This window comes from Sinocyclocheilus anshuiensis, unplaced genomic scaffold, assembly GCF_001515605.1.
Source record: "Sinocyclocheilus anshuiensis isolate Anshui unplaced genomic scaffold, SAMN03320099.WGS_v1.1 scaffold1355, whole genome shotgun sequence".
NCBI classification, from domain to species: domain Eukaryota; kingdom Metazoa; phylum Chordata; class Actinopteri; order Cypriniformes; family Cyprinidae; genus Sinocyclocheilus; species Sinocyclocheilus anshuiensis.
This window is the reverse complement of record NW_015540070.1, coordinates 709,773-728,806: the sequence shown is the minus strand read 5'-3', so window position 1 is coordinate 728,806 and position 19,034 is coordinate 709,773. Positions and strand designations below refer to the sequence as shown.

At 36.9% G+C, this 19,034-nt stretch overlaps 3 protein-coding genes across 4 annotated transcripts in view; 1 reads left to right on the top strand and 2 right to left on the bottom strand.

Moving 5' to 3' along the window:
- Positions 1-2,475, top strand: part of LOC107687191 (ubiquitin carboxyl-terminal hydrolase 24-like) — a 79,997-nt gene extending 77,522 nt beyond the window's left edge. The window contains exons 61-64 of the mRNA XM_016484423.1: positions 800-875; positions 977-1,063; positions 1,671-1,781; positions 1,905-2,475. Of these exons, the coding sequence (XP_016339909.1) occupies positions 800-875; positions 977-1,063; positions 1,671-1,781; positions 1,905-1,967 (337 nt within the window). The 3' untranslated portion in view covers positions 1,968-2,475. The remainder of the gene's footprint in view (positions 1-799; positions 876-976; positions 1,064-1,670; positions 1,782-1,904) is intronic.
- Positions 2,476-3,972: 1,497 nt separating this feature from the next.
- Positions 3,973-12,985, bottom strand: LOC107687184 (proprotein convertase subtilisin/kexin type 9-like). Of its 2 annotated transcripts, XM_016484415.1 has the most exons (12): positions 12,664-12,985; positions 11,343-11,534; positions 11,045-11,168; positions 10,167-10,300; positions 9,925-10,066; positions 9,558-9,754; positions 9,294-9,477; positions 9,045-9,221; positions 7,950-8,098; positions 7,693-7,855; positions 6,414-6,586; positions 3,973-6,242 (listed from the first exon to the last, which is right to left on the bottom strand). In XM_016484415.1, exons 1-12 carry the CDS (start codon positions 12,838-12,840, stop codon positions 6,054-6,056), a joined length of 2,001 nt encoding a protein of 666 aa, XP_016339901.1. In that variant the 5' UTR covers positions 12,841-12,985; the 3' UTR covers positions 3,973-6,053. The 2 variants fall into 2 exon arrangements, with proteins under 2 accessions (XP_016339901.1, XP_016339902.1); XM_016484416.1 differs by lacking the exon at positions 11,343-11,534.
- Positions 12,986-17,473: 4,488 nt separating this feature from the next.
- LOC107687198 (barttin-like) overlaps positions 17,474-19,034 on the bottom strand; it is a 6,639-nt gene continuing 5,078 nt past the window's right edge. The window contains exon 3 of the mRNA XM_016484428.1: positions 17,474-17,687. Coding sequence (XP_016339914.1) covers positions 17,474-17,687 — 214 coding nt within the window. The remainder of the gene's footprint in view (positions 17,688-19,034) is intronic.

Below are 19,034 nucleotides of genomic sequence, written 5' to 3'. Positions count from 1 at the left end.
CTTAATAAATATTTAGATGAGCAGGAATGTACAAGAGAAGAATGTACTGCCTTTCTAGCAGTTCCTTTTAGTTTTAAGTAGTGCTGTCAAACGATTAATCGCATCCAAAATAAAAGTTTTTGTTTACATAATATATGTGTGTGTACTGTGTATATTTATTGTGTATATATAAATACAAACACATGCAGTAGATATTTTGAAAATATTTACATGTATATATTTATATTATTATATATAAATATATTGAACATATATACATAACATATTTTTCTTAAATATATACATGCATGTGTTTGAATATATATAGATAATAAATATACACATTATACACACACATATTATGTAAACAAAAACTTTTATTTTGGATGTGATTAATCGTTTGACAGCACTAGTTTTAAATAGATTACTTTTCCTTCATTTAGAGAAAATAGTATTGAATTTTAATATCAGGGATTTACCAGTTATTGGGCATAATGAAAAAATAATTACCAGTAACGGCCAGAATTTTAATATTTGTGCATCCCTATTGTTGTTATGATAAGCCAGTACCTGCCTGTAAATTACATGCCTGATATATTAAATGTCTACTATTTTTCTTATGTTTAAACAATAATTCCACTTGAAGCGAAATCGCATGTATAAAAAACATTTTAATATACAGTAGAAAAGATTGGTAACTTTAGTACTGTTTAGTAAATTACTATTTGAATCGGAATAAATAATGTCTAATATTTTCTGCTTCCAATATCCGTGTTTCTGGCAGAAGTGATGTTAAATGTAAACAATGTGTTTCTGTTAGATGTTCTCCAGCAAAGGACTATTTTAAAGAGCTCTCAGGACATTGGAGTTGGGCAGTGCAGTGGCTCCAGAAGAAGGCAAGAGACCACAGATACACACACACACACACACACACACACCCCAGTACTTCTTTATTGTGAAATAGCATCCATTGTTGAATTCCCCTTCTCTCTTTCAGATGTCTGAGCACTACTGGACACCTCAGAGCAATGTATCGAACGAGACGTCCACGGCTAAAACCTTCCAGCGCACCATCTCAGCACAGGTACTGCACTCACAATTCTTTACATTATACATAACCAGAATAAAGTGATTATGTATTTGTCAAACTTGAAATTTCAACTTTACAATTTCAATTTAAATTTTTTCTTCTGTTTTGATGTCATGTAATATGTTTGAAATGCTGGGACTCCATTGGGCACATTTACACTTTAAGTTTTTCATCTGATATTTATATTTTACTATATTTCAGCTTAATTTCACTTACTAAACACCAGTTTTAGTTAACAACACTTCTGGGGAAAACTTCATTTTGAATCCAAAAAATAATTTGTGAAAATCTTGGGAGTAAAAATTCCTATTTTTCTCTCTCTTTCTTCCTTTCCCTTTCCCTCACTTTTGTATATCCTTCATGTTTTGCTTTCCTTTGAGATGAAAAAAAAAAACAATGCAATGCAAATTTAAGCAAATTTCAAAGTTTAAGCTAAATACAAAGTTACATTTCTGCTAATTACAATGATTTTAAGCTTTGTCTTAAAATGTACATCTTTAAATAAATGATTTACCTAGAGCTAGCCACCCATTTTATGAGCCATTAGGAGGACATGTGAACTGCTGAGTGAAGTTTAGTGAATGCTGGTTTTTGTGTTTAGGACACTCTAGCTTATGCCACAGCTTTACTGAACGAGAAGGAGCAGTCCAGCAGCAGTAATGGATCAGATGGAAGCCCAGCCAATGAGAACTCAGACAGAAGCCTCAGACAGGTAGAGCTCTGTCTGTCATTAATTCAGCAGTCCATCATCAGTTACATTATATGATAAAATACACTAGTGTTTAATAAAGAATTACATTTACTCTTTTACCATTTCCACCTCTCTTTCTCTCAGGGATCTGAATCCCCCATGATGTTGGGCGATTCTCGAAGTGACCTAGAAGATGTGGATCCATAACGCTTCTTATTGTTTTTGCGCAACAAAACAACACAAAAAAGTTTCCCTCCGACAGAGAGATGTTGTGGCTCTAAACAGACAATCAGAAAACTGCATTTGATCTTCTAGGGACTGGAAATGGAGGGACCAGTAGCAGCCAAAGGGCCCGTCGGAGAGTTCGCTCTTCAGGCCGAAACGTGAACAGAGGCGAATATCGTTTTTTTTTGTTTTTTTTTCTTTCTTCTGTTGGTTAAAACCTGGCTGGATGAAATTAGAGTTCAGATCTTGCGAGTTATTTCGATGTTTCGTCTGGCTTGATGAGTTCTGTCAGACCAGTGGGACTTAATAAAAACGAAGGCGTTTGTTTCCTTGACGTTTTTACGCCGAACTACTACTATGGTGCCAGACGGGGTGTTTTAAAAGCAGTCAGCGTATATTTGCCAATGTAATTAAGTAGATACTATTCATGAGAAATGTAAAGATGTGTTCCATAAGTGTAATTTCAAATGTAAAATAATATTTTTAAGAATCCTTTACTGATTTTCTTTATTTTTTGTGAATCTGTTTGAGAGGTGCCTCAAATTTATTCGAAAAAAGAAGAACTTGCCAAGTCTCTGAGAGTCAAATAACCACACCGTTTTTTCCTTTTTCTTGCTGGTATTTTTTAAAGCACTTTATATTTGAATTCAGTTTGTGAGAAATTCATCACGTGGAGACAATAGCGGACGTCCCTCGCTGCTCTCTGTCCATCGAGTTTCTTGGATAGGAACAGCATGCAGAAAAAGACACAAGCTGTTTACGCAAGTGCTAGACAGAAATATGATGGTGGACATTGAGGACGGACCTTACGGCGGAAGACACATCGCATCAGCAGATGCGTCCAGAGACACATATGCAACACACAGAGACGCTACTGTCCAACGAGCTTTTCTTCTTCCTGAAAGACAATGAGTGCTACAATCAGCAGAGTTTGTCATTTAAAAACTCTCGTTTCTTTCTGTTCGTCTGTTTTGATGTTGTCTCGTGCTGCTTTGGTATGAAGATCTAGGGACGTGAAGACACTTTCAGGGTTTATTTAGCCAAATTTGTCCTTTTTTTGTTTGTTTACCTGCATCTTTTCCATTTAGTCTGCCTTGCGCAATGCAAATCGGATGACAAGGTGAGGATGGGGCGGGAAGTGGGAGGGGAAAGAGAAAGACGGAGGTTGTTGGAGGGACCGGAAAGTTCTCACAGAGTAGTAAAGTGCCTTTACTCGACTCCTCCCCTACGCCGCTCGCGTCCTCGCCTTGAGACAAACCAGTGGACACGTGCTACACAAATGCCTGAACCCACTCGACATTACGATAACAACACACACACGTATACTCGGATGGCTCGGCCACGCTCATCTCAGAGTGCCATACGAGGACACAGGCGGCGTCTTGTGCGTCACGGTCCCTTGTCTGAGCCGAGCCTGTGATGTCCTGCTTTCAGGGAGTCTGCAGGGTGATTCAGCTGCCGTTTGCTGCTCATTTTGTATTTAGACTAGAACATTTAGCGACATTGCTTCAATGTTTACAGCGGAAGGACCTCAATGCCACCTCACACAAACGTTAGTGCTGCTTTTTACCTCAGTCACCTGCTCTTCGCAACTTTCAGGCGCTTCTGTGCATGTTTGTACGTGTGAGAGACTTTATTGCTGGAAAAGAACTGCATAAACTGGCCGAAACCGCTGAGAGAAGGTGGTTTATAGAATAAATCTTAAACCAGTCTAAGTGGATTTGCTGGTTTATGCTGGTGTCTCAGCCCGGCTAAGTTGTGTTTAGGTGGTTTAGTGTCCAAAAACATTCAATGCCAGCCAACAGACCAGCCTGATCAGGCTGGAAGAGCACCTAAGAGAAGCAAACCAGCTTAGACTGGTATAAGATGACAGAGCCAGCCTGGTTCCTTAGCTGGTTTTAGGGGAGTTTTGGGCACATAAACTCTAGGTTGGTCAGGGTGGGAGACCAGATAAAACCAGCACCCTGTTTTAAACTGGTTTAACATGTTTTTTTCAAAAGGGCCAACCTGGTTTTCTGGTTTTACAGTGGTTTGGGGCACTTACACTTAAGATTGCCCTGACTAGGAGACCAGGTCAAACCAGCACACCATCTTGAGCTGTTTTAACATGTTTTTTTTTCCCCATGGCCAGCCTGGTTTGCTGGTTGTAGAGTGGTTTGGGGTACTTAAATTCAAGATTAGTCAGGCTGGAAGACCTGATAAAACTAGCAGACCATCTTAAACTGGTTCAACAACATGTTTGTTTGTTTTTTTCAACATGGCCAGCCTGGTTTGCTGATATTAGAGTACCTTGAGGCAACTAAACTCAAGATTGATCAGGCCAAAGGCCTGGTAAAACCTGTTAAGGCTGGTTTAAGCAGTCTTTTTCAGTATGGTCTTTGACTTTTTGTCTCTTTCTCTTGGTTTTGGCCTCTAATAGTCAGCAAAACACTGCAGTACTCACAACTGCCTTAATGCTTTGAATCAGTAAATATTTAACTGCTAATTCACTGCAGCAGATGTGGTAAGTGTTTGGGGTGATTAGTTAGGTTTTAGGATGACCGGAGGATTATTTTGAAACGTTTCAAGACTTAAAGGCACGGTTCAGTTACAATAGAGGGCAGAATTCATCAGATCAGTGCCTAAACATAAGGCATCTTTCTTATTTTGCTGAAATATGCACATTTGCAAAGATATCACACTAATTTCAGCTCAACTGCCTGCTTAGGTTTTCACTAAAGGAGCCTTTAAGATATGGTGGGGTTACAGTTTATAACCAGTGCTGTAGTCTTCTTTAAAATATGGTGTACTTAAGAACAGGGTGTGTTAAAACTATCCACAAATTTGATCCTCCTCCCGCCAATCAATCTTTTTTAACCTTTCCTACACCTGTAGATGCTGTACCAACCGCTCGGTAGATCTGTGATGAGACTTGTGTTTTTAAGCTGGGTGTCAGGACAGGGTTAAAGATGCTTGAAGAGTTTTTAATAACTGGTGATTCTTTGATTCATTTCTGCTGCGAGTGTGTAAAGGAATCTGTTAATGCATGTTAAAACCGCATTTTAATTTGTACATCAGAGTTTGACAATGAAAACATTTGATATAAAAAGGAAAAACTGGAACGCACAACTTTTCAGACTGTGATTTTGTATGTGCCAAGTCTGAAGTAGACCATTACATGAAGTCATGAAGTTTTGCAATACAAAAATATACATTTATAAAAAGAATTACACTCTTATACACAGTGCACATGCATAATAGGAGATAATGCGCTTGCCAGAAATAGTGAAAATAGACCTGTTTCAATTCAGAATATGTGCAAACATAAAAATGATAAATGCTGGTCCTGAATAAGTCAAAGTGGTATTATCTATAATATCGGTTACCGAGATTGGAGATTTTTTAATTTAACAGTATTGGTACATATTTAAAATATATTCTGTTAATATAAAAATTAAAAGTGTTAGTCCTAAATACAGTCAAAGTGGTATTATCTATAATATCGGTTACCGATATTGATGATTTTTTTTTTTTATTAAGCAGTATTGCTACATATTTTAAATATATTGACTGATATTCTGTATTTCATTGTACATGCTTATTTCCTCTATTTTTATAGTTAGCTGTCATCTAATGCTCGCTTTACTACTGTTAAATGTAATTTTTAGCAAATCTCAAAATGAATACCCATTTTTCAATGATGCCTGAATTCACTTGTAGATTTTAAAACAATCGATCATCAATTTTAGTGTTTTTTTTTATTATTATTTAAGGAAAATAGTAGAGAATTTTTATAGCCATAACATGAAAATAATTATCGGCATCAGTCTGAATTCTAATATTAATGCGACAATGCATGTATAAATGTGTTTTGCTGTTTAAAGGCCTTTTAAAGTGTTTTAGCGCTCCTTGTAGAGTTTCTAGATTGAATATGGTTATGTCCAGAACTGGTTACAATGCACTTCTCTGTCATGTAATATTGCATAATGACAGAACTGAGCTCACTTATGTAACACCTCCAACTATTATATGTGCTATAGCAGTTATGTCCATGGTTTAGAGAAGTGAGAAACGAAGAACACACATCCCTCAGTGGTCAGATGGCTTGTGGGACAGGCGGTGCCTGCAGCAGGTGGCGATGGCGGCAGCTCCTATATCTCCTCCAGATGTATGAACTACACAGGTGTTTCCCAAAGCAAATGCCCCACGAACAACAGAACCATGTGACAGACCCTGACAGCCTGTCAGTGTCCACGAGTCTTCACATGAAACCTCCACCTGAAAGAAAGATGCAGGTTAAAGTTGCTCAGATACACCAAATCATGATTTGATGAATCCACAGTTGTAAAACAGATTCAGGATTTAAACTGCAACTGTTACAAATGTTAGAAGCCATACATTAGTTTTTGTGTTCATTGTGTCAATGGAAACTTCTTGAGAGTATGTCACCTGCTCGCTGAGACCCGTAGAGTCGTGTTCTTTCAGCCGGCACTCCAGAGAGGATGTGTGGCAGCAGGAGGCGTATGACGTTACATCCCTTTTAGCAGGACATGCCCTGCGGATGCCATGTAGAGGTCGTTCAGAGTCCGATGCATCTCCAGATGAAGAGGAAGAGCTGCATCCTGCAGGGAAAGATGACAGTTGTGTACATAAATATACAACGAAACAAGTTGTCTTGTAGTTTAGCATAGAGAACTCAATTCAAATTAATTTTCATCGGCAGCGACAACAGAAACTTCACTCATTAAGTGAATTGAAGGAACAGTTCATCCAAAAATGAACATTTACTCACCCTCAGGCCATCTGAGATCTAGATGAGTTTGTTTCTTCCAATTGAAGAAATGTAGCATTACATCACTTGCTCACCAGTGGATCCTCTGCAGTGAATGGGTGCCGTCAGAATGAGAGTCCAAACAGCTGATAAAAACATCACAATAATCCACAAGTCTATCAATTAGCGTCTTGTGAAGCCGCGTGTTTGTAAGAAACAAATCTGTCATCAAGATGTTTTTAACTCTATTAGTAATAATGCTTTCTCCAGTGAAAGTCATTTCATTTGAATCAGGAGAGAAATATGTAGTTAAAACAGATTGACTTATTCACTGAAGGAAGCATTATTATTATACATTATGGACTTGTATTTTGGCCAGGCAAGTTAAAATGCCTCATTTTGATAGATTTGTTTCTTACAAACACACAGCTTTTTTCTTCATAAGATGTTCATTGATGGACTGGAGTAGTGTGGATTATTGTGATGTTTTTATCAGCTGATTGGACTCTCATTCTGACGGCACCCATTCACTGCAGAGGATCCATTTTGTGAGCAAGTGATGTAATGCTAAATTTCTCCAAATCTGTTCCGATGAAGAAACAAACTCATCTTGGATGGCCTGAGGGTTGAGTAAATTTTCATTTTTGTATGAACCATTTCAAAACAAAAGCTCAATAAAAAGTTCAAAATAATAAAAAAAAAAAGGTATTAAAATGTTCAAATAAAATGTTATTTTATTAATATTCATTTTATGAACCATATTTTTTATTATTAATGAAAATTTTTATTAAAAAAAACTTTATGGACATTTTCATATTATTGTCTGGTAATTGACCAAAACCCAACAGACTTTTAACTTCCCCTGAACCCAGAACATTCCATCAATTAATGATATTTTTTTTTTTTTAGTTTTTTTGAAGTTTATGAAAAACGCTGCAGTGTGAAACCATCTGTCACCTGTCAGCTGGTGGTCTGGAGGACATTCTGCATCCGCGCCTCTCTGGGGACTCTCTAACATCTGGCACTGAGCTTTATGGCCTGTGCAGCAGCGCGCTACAGCGAACACACCTTGCCCTCCATTCCCACTGACAGCAACACACTCTTTCTGCCCATCTCTCTCCTGTCAGAAAGGAAATTACTTTGGTGAGCAAAAATTATTTTAACTTAACTTTTTTATTTTTGAGCAATCTAAACAAACATTCTTTGCTAATCACCTCCACTCTTTCTCCAGCTCTTGCTCCGTTTTGTGAGAAACTGGAGCAGCTCAGCATCTCTTCACTGTGACGACAGCGGGCTGTAGCTGTGGCCAAACCTTTAGCAGCTGACCGCTCAGACCAAACGGATCTACAGAGTAAATCCTCTCCTGTAAGAGAACACACATGTAGCGGAATTAAATGACCTTAATGGTTGCCAATATGTTTTGGACATGGTTAGTACTGTTTAAAATCTGCCTGCAAAAATAACTAAACCAGCTTGGGCGTAAGTAAATACATGTATTTACATGTATTTATGTGTATATATTTAAATTCATATAATATATAAATATATTAAATCTATAAACGTAACATTTTTTTTTTTCAAATATATCCATGCATGTGTTTGTTTTTATATATACAAAATAAATATACACAGTACAAACACACATATTATGTAAACAAAAACTTTTATTTTGGATGCGATTAATCATTTGACAGCACTAGTTTATAGTCATTTTGATCATTTGTTTCCTTGTGGAATAAAAGCACTAATTTCTTAAAGAATTAAAAAAAAACTTTTGAACAGAAGTATATATTTATAGTGTGAATAACAGTAATAGTGTGAATTATATACAGTATCTCACAGAAGTGAGTACACCCCTCACATTGGAAAGCTTATTTATTCAGCTTTCAGATGATGTATAAATCTCAAATTGACCCTTATGACTGGTTTTTTGGTCACATATATACTTTTTTTTTTTTTTAACTAATAACATTTTTATTCAAATTTTTAACACAAAATTAAGATTTCATTAAAAAATATTAAAAACTATAATAGTATATCAATGGTTCTGAAAGATTTTTATTATATTATATTATATTATATTATATACACAATTTATTGTAATCTGCTAATTATAATGTTGAATTAAAGATTGATATTATTATTAAATATTAATAAGGTTGTTATATTACATTATGAATTTATTACAGTCTGCTGATTACAGTATTAGAGTCATCATCAGACTGTTCTGTCAGTCCAGACTATTACTGACATTGCTCAGCAAGCCAGTGTTGAGTCATTTAAATAAAGTTTTTCTTGTGAACTCTGACCTGTGAGTGTGGAGGTCGGGTCAGGCAGGGCGACCACCATGTTGGGTGTAGGGAGACGGTGGTTCAGTGGCAGATACTCTGGGTTAATGGCCTGTTTGACTGAATGATGGAGGAGCTGTTGCAGAAGCTCAGCAGAACTAGAGTTCGGATTCAAATTTAGGAGCACCGCCGCTATACCTGAAAATACACAGCTGTTAGGACAGACTGATAAAACAAAATGTCATAGTTTTGGCATGTTTTGGTGCTAACCAGCAACATGTGCCGCTGCCTGTGATGTTCCACTCTTGGTGGTGAAGCAGGTGGAGCAATCGCTGGACGCGCTGATGATGTCATCACCGGGTGCGAACACATCCACGCAGCGGCCCGCGTTGGTGCCTGTCGTCCCAGTGCTCAAGGGCTGGTCAGCAAAATTAACGGCCCCTACTGTTATCACCTGCAGCAGAGGACCAAATCATGTCAAAACCGAATATATTGACAAGCAATTGCTTTTCTGAAGAATTGAATCCATTGTACCTCAGGCTCTGAGGCTGGTGAGTACAGACAAGCATCATCGTTGTAGTTACCAGCTGCAGCAACAAGCACTGCGCCAGATTCCACCATTTTCCTGCAGGCAGCGTTGAGGGTGCGACTGAATCCCCCTACAAATGGCAGCAGTAGGATCACAGGTCTGATAGCCTGAGACATCAGAGACGACTGAATATACTCCAGACCTGCAACAGAGTTGGGTCAATTAATGCAAATTCTGCAAAGATCTACTTTATCAAAATACATCTAAATAGAAATTACTTATTAATTTAGAAAAATGATTTATATATAGGTTAATACAACTTGTATGTGTATTTAATAGTTATATACAATTATTATTTATGTTTTGGTTTACCTGCCAAAGCTCCTGACACAGTACCCTTGCCTTGGCAGTTTAACACTCGGACGCTGTTTACACTGGCACCTCGAGCTACACCCGAGTCCCGTCCACTGACCACACCTGCTATGTGCGTGCCATGACTGTCACACTGACTAGCCTGTGGGCAGACGAACGCAGGAATTGATGGACATACTTCTTCTTATTAGCTATTAAAACTATCCAGTTGTCATAAAATGCATGTTATTACATTCAACTACCTGTCTGTGAACTCTGACCCCATCCTCCTCCGGCACACTGTTGAAGTCCGTCACCATCACCCTGTCCTCAATCTCGCGATGAGTCACCTGAACGCTTGTGTCCAAAAGATACACTCCCACCTTTGCTCCGTCATCTACATACACACAAACATTACAGCTCTGTAGATTTAATACTTTATTACCATAAATTACCATAGATTTAATACATTTATTACCATACCAGCTGGTTTGGTTCAGCTACAAAATCAGACATCAGAAGACTACAGAGAACGGTTCGGACTGCTGAAAGGATTATTGGTGCCCCCCTGCCTACCCTCCAAGAACTGTATACATCCAGAGTGAGGAAAAGGGCTCAGAAAATCACTCTGGATCCATCACATCCAAGCCATCTCCTTTTTGAACTTTTGTCATTTGGTCGGCGTTACAGAGCACCGAATACCAGGACAGCCAGGCACAGTTTCTTTCCCCAGGCAATCTACCTCATGAACAGTTAATGTTCTCCCATTGTGCAATTATAGTACAGTATGTGCAATAACCTTATACTTATTTATCACCCTAAATCCTAGTACATCCCTACAACTTTATTTTATTTTATTCTATTCCTATTCTATCTATAAGCACACCTGTACATACAATGTATTCTTTTTTTGTGGTTTATATCTATGCATGTGTATTTTATTCACATCTTATTTTTATTATCTGTGTGTTGTTGTTGTCTCCGTGTACTGGAAGCTTGTGACACTATAACAAATTCCTTGTATGTGCAAACTATTCTGATTCTGATAAAAAATAATAGGAAAAGGGTTCACTTCAGGATCTCAGAACATATTTTTAGAAGTAACAAAGTGTTTGGGAAAGAGGGGGAAACGTCAGCTCACTTGGTGGTGAGTATTTTCCAGTCTCATGTTTGTTTTGAAGGATGCGCTGCAGGTTCCATGGGATGCTCTGGGCGAAGATGGAGGAATCCTCTTCAATGTATTCCACATGGGGCAGCTTTACTGCCTGCCAAAAACAAAGGCAATCGAATGAAGAAGACAGGCAATGTGTATTTTTAAGAATTATTGTAATTCCAGTACTTGTTTTCAAGTTTTTTTTTTCAGTCCATCAGACTGAACAAACATTCTTAAATATAAAATATGAAATTGTGAGCATTATGTAATAATGTTTGCAAATTACCATGTGAAGAACATCGCTGCTCATTTTCACCAGAAACCCGTGGAAAGCTCCTGAATAAGTCTGCTGTATTTCGATCAGATATCCGCGTTTGGCGGCTTTTGCGCGGAGTCTGCGCGCGGTGCGCTCCACCTGGTTCACGTGCGTTCCGTTCCGCATCACCACTATATACTGACCCGGCATGAGCCACGTGTCCTGTGTGTAAAACACGACGTATGCCATTTGATTCACACTGATTTTGATAACCTCCTCGTTCCAAACGTCCCACACGTACAGAGCGTTTATTTTAGACTTCCTCGGCATATGGCAATACTGACACCAGATGCATGTTTTTATTTTCGTTTAAACATCTTAATTTTTTTTTTATATTACTGTTTATATATAAGTTTATATATATAAACATGTTAACAAAACTAATTATAACAGGACTAACAATAACAATATGTGCCTGATGCTCTACGGGAAAAAAAACTTACGACTTGTTTATTAGTATCACTTAGCAAATTACTAATTATACATGCATTATTAACTAATTATATATTTTTTATATTTCATTTGATACACCTGACCTAATGATTAAACAATCTGCATGCTGTAGACGTAGTAAATGCACTTTGCTTGATTAACAGAAAACAAACCTTTCATATCAGAATAGTTTCTTTTAATTTCATAAATTGTTCATGCGATTAATTCCAAACGAACACATTTAACTCAGCAAAATGAGGACGTGCCGTCCACTGAACACCCCAGACACAGAAATGCAGCGATTTTTCCTATGCATTTCTATTTTCCCCCCTATTTTCCCCCCTATTCACCTATTTAAAGAAATTAAATTTCTTTTAATTTCATAAGTTGTTCATGCGATTAATTCCAAACGAACACATTTAACTCAGCAAAATGAGGACGTGCCGTCCACTGAACACCCCAGACACAGAAATGCAGCGATTTTTCCTATGCATTTCTATTTTCCCCCCTATTTTCCCCCCTATTCACCTATTTAAAGAAATTAAATTTCTTTTAATTTCATAAGTTGTTCATGCGATTAATTCCAAACGAACACATTTAACTCAGCAAAATGAGGACGTGCCGTCCACTGAACACCCCAGACACAGAAATGCAGCGATTTTTCCTATGCATTTCTATTTTCCCCCCTATTTTCCCCCCTATTCACCTATTTAAAGAAATTAAATTTCTTTTAATTTCATAAGCCCAAACACACACACAATGTATTTTCCTTAACGAAGCATTTTTGTTAATATTTTTTAAGTTAATATCAGGTAATATTACCAGTCCCACAATTAGTTCATTTAGCAGGTGATCTTACCTTAGTGCACCTGTAAAACTGGGCGGATGGCCTGCTCTCTGCTTCAGGCTGGGTGTCATCCTGCAGAATTAAAGACAGGATCATCTCTTCATCCTCAGTGTAGTCTTCATCACTCTCAACTACAGCCACAAGACCCAGCAGAAAACTCAGACAGCACACCGTCACGAAGCTTTTCATTCTGTGGACCGTAAACTAAGCAATATGAAATAAGTAGTTTTAGGTGATATTGCTAAGAATTCCCTTTTTTGCACCGTTGTTCGTCATATAATAAGGCAGGCGTATGAAGCAGAGAGATTTGGAGCTGAAGTGTATCCTCATGTCATTTAACCTGTCATTTGAATCTCTGACTGACTGAAGCAGAGGTGGGGCGTGCTGACGTTTCACTGTCCTTGTATCGGATGATGTCTCGTTAATAAATACAGCAGAAGAGGAGTCAGATTACAGTCCGCCCACACACATTGTATGCGTTTACTATTCCTGCACAGACATGTAACATTTGCCAAAATGAAACCTGTAAAATGAAAGTGTCAATTAGTTAGAGGCTAAATATGTATTGTGAAATACAGGGGGGGAAACAATTAATAGCTACTAAACAATTAAATGTAAATAGATTTGTAGTACAATTGTATGTATTCATTTATTTGTTCAAACAAAACAAAAGGAAGATGCATGCCTTTATACTGTTTTTACACTGAAATTTAGCTCACGTCACCTGCTGCTGGAGTCACTTTGACCAAAAACAGATTCACGTCGTCCTCTGTTGGCCAAATAGTGGTATTGTTGAGCAGCTAAAAGAGTCGCAGTCGAATTAAACCTGCAAAACACATTACAATCTATATATATGGTCAAAGCAGTAGGCTGTTTTTGTATCTGGCAGTGTCAAGTGAAGTAAAAAACGCATTTTGTGGGGAAAAGATTACATTTGCCCATAATATAATGGTAGCGTTACAATAATTATTACATAACTTTTTTTCAGTTATGTAACCTGTTTTATTATTCAAGAATGATTGAGATTGGAGTGAAAAATGCAAGAATCAAGGGCTGTCAAAAGTACAGGTAAACCTTTACTGAAGCAGCGATGACGTAATCCCTTATTCGGTGTCAAATGACGTGCTACACCTGTTTGTAAATTATCTGATTATGCAAATCACACGCCATAATGCTTGATTAATGTGTGTGTGTGTGTGTGTGTGTGTGTGTGTGTGTGTGTGTGTGTCAGGTTTTGCATACTGTAGGAATCAAATTGCCCCAGAAGAGAAGAGAAAATCTTTATTCATTTATTCAGCCTATGTTGTTCAAAAACTGTAAGATTTTTTCTGTGGATCATATAAACATGAGGTAGGTAGGTATTTATTTATTTAGAGTGACCTGCCCCATTCATAAAATATGCCTGTATGAGCATGTAAAAATACAAAAAGTTTGGTGAGGTTCATATTTAGGGTTAGAGGATAGAAAATACCAATAGCTCAGTACAACAGCAGAAGTCAATGGATATGGCATTTAATTTGTGCCAAAAATCTAGCAACCACATATCTCTGTCTACTGTTGTCTTCCCTGTCATGTGTTCAGCATTTTATGCTTAATGAGTTACTGCTCTCAGTAAATGTTCTGCAGACCATTTTGGAGATATCCAGGTACACTCTTAATAATAAAGGTGCTTAACCCTCATCCGTCCCTCGGGTCATTTTGAGCCAAAACTCATTTTTAAAGATTTTTTTTCAAAATCAAGCGTTGATCTTTATGGTATGAGACTTTGTTACATTTGTCACACTTGAACCGGGAATACATGACAAAAAATTAGAGTGAATTCGAGCAGTTTAAGTGGGTGCTATAAAAAAAGTATCAAAAGTGTCCCTCGCGGGTCATTTTGACCCACCACTGGAAAAGCATGGAATTTACAAAAAAAACTGCAGATTTTTTTTTATTTAATTTTGTCACACTTGAGCATGGAGCACAAAGCACACAAAAAAATTGAGCCGATTCGAGGATTCTATGTGGGTGTAATAAAAAAAGTATTACACACACCAGTATTACATTCATTTTGACCCGGCCATAGGAATGAATGGAATGTCCAAAAAAACCCCCAGCATTTTTTCATTTATTAGATTTTTTTGACTATGCAAAATCTGACACAATCCAGAATGTCCTCAATGCACAAAAAACTCACATATCCACACACACAGGCACACACACTCCCATTGAAACACATTATAGCTTGTATGATGTTTCTGCTGGGAAATTACTGTCATTTTTAATTTTTTTTTTTACTTACAGTTAAATTTGGGGTTAAATTTTTGAGTGATGGGGTGGAGATCAGTGAGTTTATATCATATTTATATTTTTAAATGTATCTTTATTTATTACATATTTATGAAACTGTATGAATATGCATGTGTTTGGATTAAAATTGAGTATAAATTTCTTTTTCTTTTTTTTTTACCAAATATAGTTTGTTAAATGTTTTGATATATATCTGAAAGCCTTGAGATATATCTGAAAGCTTAATGAAGCCTCGAGTTGGTGTAGTTTTAAACATTTCACTTGTTTGGCTCATTTAAGAATCTCCATAGGGTTCTATAGGCTCCTCTATTGGCTGTAAACATAAAATGCAATTTTATGTAATTTTTCCCCACCAGATAGCATTAGAGACACTCAGTGACCTAGGTCCTGATGGATGATCATGTTTAAAGTATAAATATGCAGAAATTGTGTCTTTCTTTTTGTTTTTTGGTGAAAAAATGTATAAAATATGCAAATTTTCATAAAAATATCCAGAATTGAATGTGAATAAAATACAAATCACCAAAAAATACAAAATAAAAACCTACATAAAAAAATGTGGGGAAAAAAATGGACCAATATAAGCTTTCTGGACCAAAAATAAAATTAGTGTCATTTTTGGCCTTCAGGTCATTTTGACCCGCGAGGGACACTTTTGTTATAGGTTCGGGAGGGACGGATGAGGGTTTTAAAAGGTTCTTCACAGCAATGCCATAGAAGAACCATTTTTGGTTCCACAAAGAACCATTCAGTCAAAGGTTCTTAACTTTTTAAAATCTGAAGAACACAAAGAAACTTTTGTGAAACAGTAAGGTGCTTCAGATGTTAAAGATTCTTTATGGAGCCATTTAGACAAAAAGGTTCTTCTATGGCATCGTGAAGCACCGTTATTTTTAAGTGTAAACAAACAGAACATGTACATTTGTTCAATAACAAGTTTTCTACAATTCTAGATGCATTTATATTTCTGTTCTATAAACTTGAGCGAATCTACAGTACAGTCTACAGTTCTTTTGTCTTCATGCGTTGTCATAATTTGTCAGAGTGTTAGAAAGATTGTAAAAGCTCTTTAGTGACAAAGTATCAAAACATTCTATTTGTTTACCTGAATAACTCTAAAATGCACTACAGATTGTTCACTGACAGCAGTAACTTACTGTATAAAGCATAAAACAGAGCTGAGTGCAAGACAGGGAGGACGACACAAGTAGATAACGCAAATGAAACAACAGCAAAGACGTAAACGAATGTATTGTACAAAGCAGTCTACACTTTTTTCGCACAAATTGGGTCAGCATAATTATTGGAAACAGCCTTCCATAAATGTCAGAACTAGCTTGGCAAGGAGGATGACATAAGCCAACATAAATTAGTAGATGATGAGTATGTTCTTTGTTCATCTTAACACGTAGGCAATGTAGACATGGACAAATGTATAGCACAAAGCAGTTGACTCCTTTTGGGCACAAATGTGACCCTGGACCACAAAACCTTAGGTATATTTTTAGCAATAGCCAAAAAAAAAACATGGTATGGGGTCAAAATTATCGATTTTTCTTTTATGCCAAAAATCATTAGGATATTAAGTAAAGATCATGTTCCATGAAGATATTTTGTAAATTTCTTACCATAAATACATAAAAACGTAATTTTTGATTGGTAATATGCATGGCTAAGAACTTCATTTGGACAACTTTAAAGGCAATTTTCTCAGTATTTAGATTTTTTTGCCCCCTCAGATTCCAGATTTTCAAATAGTTGTATCTCGGCCAAATATTGTCCTATCCTAACAAACCATACATAAATGGGAAGCTTATTTATTCAGCTTTCAGATGATGTATAAATCCCACCCTTATGACTGGTTTTGTGGTCCAGGGTCACAAATGGATCCTCATAAATGGAAAGTCCCCACCCTGACAGAAAAACAAACCAGTGTGAGTACTTGTACATAATTTGTGGCCAAGATTCACAGTATTGCAGCATGCATTTTTTACATGACTAAAAATATCTAGAACTGGCTCAACAATGAATCACTTTTACACATTAAAGTAATAGCATTTTTCAAATAATTAATTTAAATAATCTAAAAACATACAAACTATAATTATAATTATTGTGCTGTCTCAAATGTAAAGGAAGGAGCACCACAAACTAATATAAAAACTTCACACCAGGCAGTTCCTCTTTCAGTGTCCTCTGGTCTGCATGGTGACATGAGTCACGGTCACAAGTATTTCATCACCTAATGCTTAAACTTTTTCCAGCTTTATTTCCCTGAAAGTTGAACAATTCTGTTATCATATGCTATTGACAAAGTCATGGCCAAACCTTGTGACATTCACACACTTATCAGCCTAATGTAAAAAAGTGCACATAAATTACATGTTTTGTTATTGTACAAGTTATTTAAAATATGTATGACTACATAGGTGTCAAATCTTTTATGTCAGATGTAGATGGTGATTTGGACATTAGGATCAGCAGTAGCTATTCACTCTCCAGCTCAGATGTGAGAGTCCTCCACTTTCCCCTAGTGCATCTCTCTGCTGGGGTCTGGTCGTGGAGTTCTTCTGTCCATCAGTGGAGAGCTGGAGCAGGCCAGAACACTGGGGGAACTTCGACATGTGTGGAGGACGATGACACGCTCACCGGGTTTGTTCTCTGTGTGGCGTTTTGGATCTGCCGATATTTCTACTTCATCATCACAGAAGCCAGCCAAGGGAGCTCTTATTGGTTTCGTTGGACTGTGACAGGAAATAAAAGTGAGATTTATACTACAGTATTTCAATGTCTATATACAGGGGCGGATCTACCGGGGTGGCACGCTAAGAAAAAGCTGTGCCACCCCAGAATTATCACAGAATAAAATATAAATGTAAGCAGTGTTTCATGTGTTACTTTTCAGCCGCGGCGATGACAGAGTAACGCAAAATAATGGCAAAAAAATAACACGTCTTTCAATAAACTATGCAGGAAGGTTGCACGCAGCGTGCCAGTGTAGTCGGCTTCATTAACAAATGACTTATGAACCGGTTCAAAGACACATTTCTCAAAAAGTTTAACAATGAGTAAGTTAAACATTAGGTGGCAAACCTGATGACACACCAATCAGAATCTCTGCATGCTTACAACGGAGAGAGCTTGAGCTGAGCCAATCATCTACAGGGGTTTTATACTTACACATACAGTAAATTACAGTACTGTACCAGTAAATTTCACTGTTCTATATGTACAGTAAACTGTAGCACATGTTGTGCACCTTTCAAACGTGTGACTGTCAAATTTTATTTGTAACCATTTTTTATGTGTAGGTAATGTGTAGAGAAATGACTGCCTAGAGATATAGCTAGTCTTGTGTCAGGAGACCAAGAAACTGCTATAGTACTGTATATACTGTAATGAAATTTGGCCAAATGTGCAGAGGATGCTAAATTTACTTTTATTTTATTTTTTTACTTTGTATTGTGGTGCATACCAAGTTCATACAGTTCTTTGGTATTTGAACTTTTCTAGTGCTTTTCATCTACTGCAAGATTACTTTACAGTAGTAAAATGAAAATTTTCCCCCCCAAAAGTTCATTGCTGGATTATACATCTGTATCTGTAATTAAATTGATGTATACTGTAATAGACACTGAGCTGTAAAAATAATTCCTGAATCCTAGTAAGAGTTTTCTGTTACAGTGTTATTGATCTCAGAGTTCTCTGGGCAGGAAAGTCATCTGTGTATTTGAATTGTAAGCATTTACAGTTTTTTTTCAACTGCTTACACACAAAATATTTACTTGTCACACAATTTCTGAAACCTGACACTCAAACACCAGAACCACACACCAAATCTGCAAAACCATACACTAATTCTCTGCCTTTGACTCCGTTTTCAATTTTATAAAACACTTTTTGCAAAACACAAAAACAAAAATCTAACAGGAATTAATATTATGGCAAAGGTGTGTGCAAATGTTTGCTTTTGAGATGTGTTTGTGATATTTTGAATGCAGTGCTTCATTTTGCAAGAGATGGCATTTGCAAGAGAAGAGGCATTTTGCATTTTGTGTGTGCAATTCTTGGATTTGTGTGTAAAGTTTTGA

What these genes read in the sequence shown, in the direction of transcription:
- LOC107687184 (XM_016484415.1), bottom strand. Translation starts at nt 12,840, where the DNA reads ATGAAAAGCTTCGTGACGGTGTGCTGTCTGAGTTTTCTGCTGGGTCTT. An exon ending in GCAGCGATGTTCTTCACATG is followed by an intron (nt 11,169 to 11,342) that starts GTAATTTGCAAA and finishes TGTTTTTGGCAG; the next exon opens with GCAGTAAAGCTGCCCCATGT. An exon ending in CCCGACCTCCACACTCACAG is followed by an intron (nt 8,099 to 9,044) that starts GTCAGAGTTCAC and finishes GTTCTCTTACAG; the next exon opens with GAGAGGATTTACTCTGTAGA.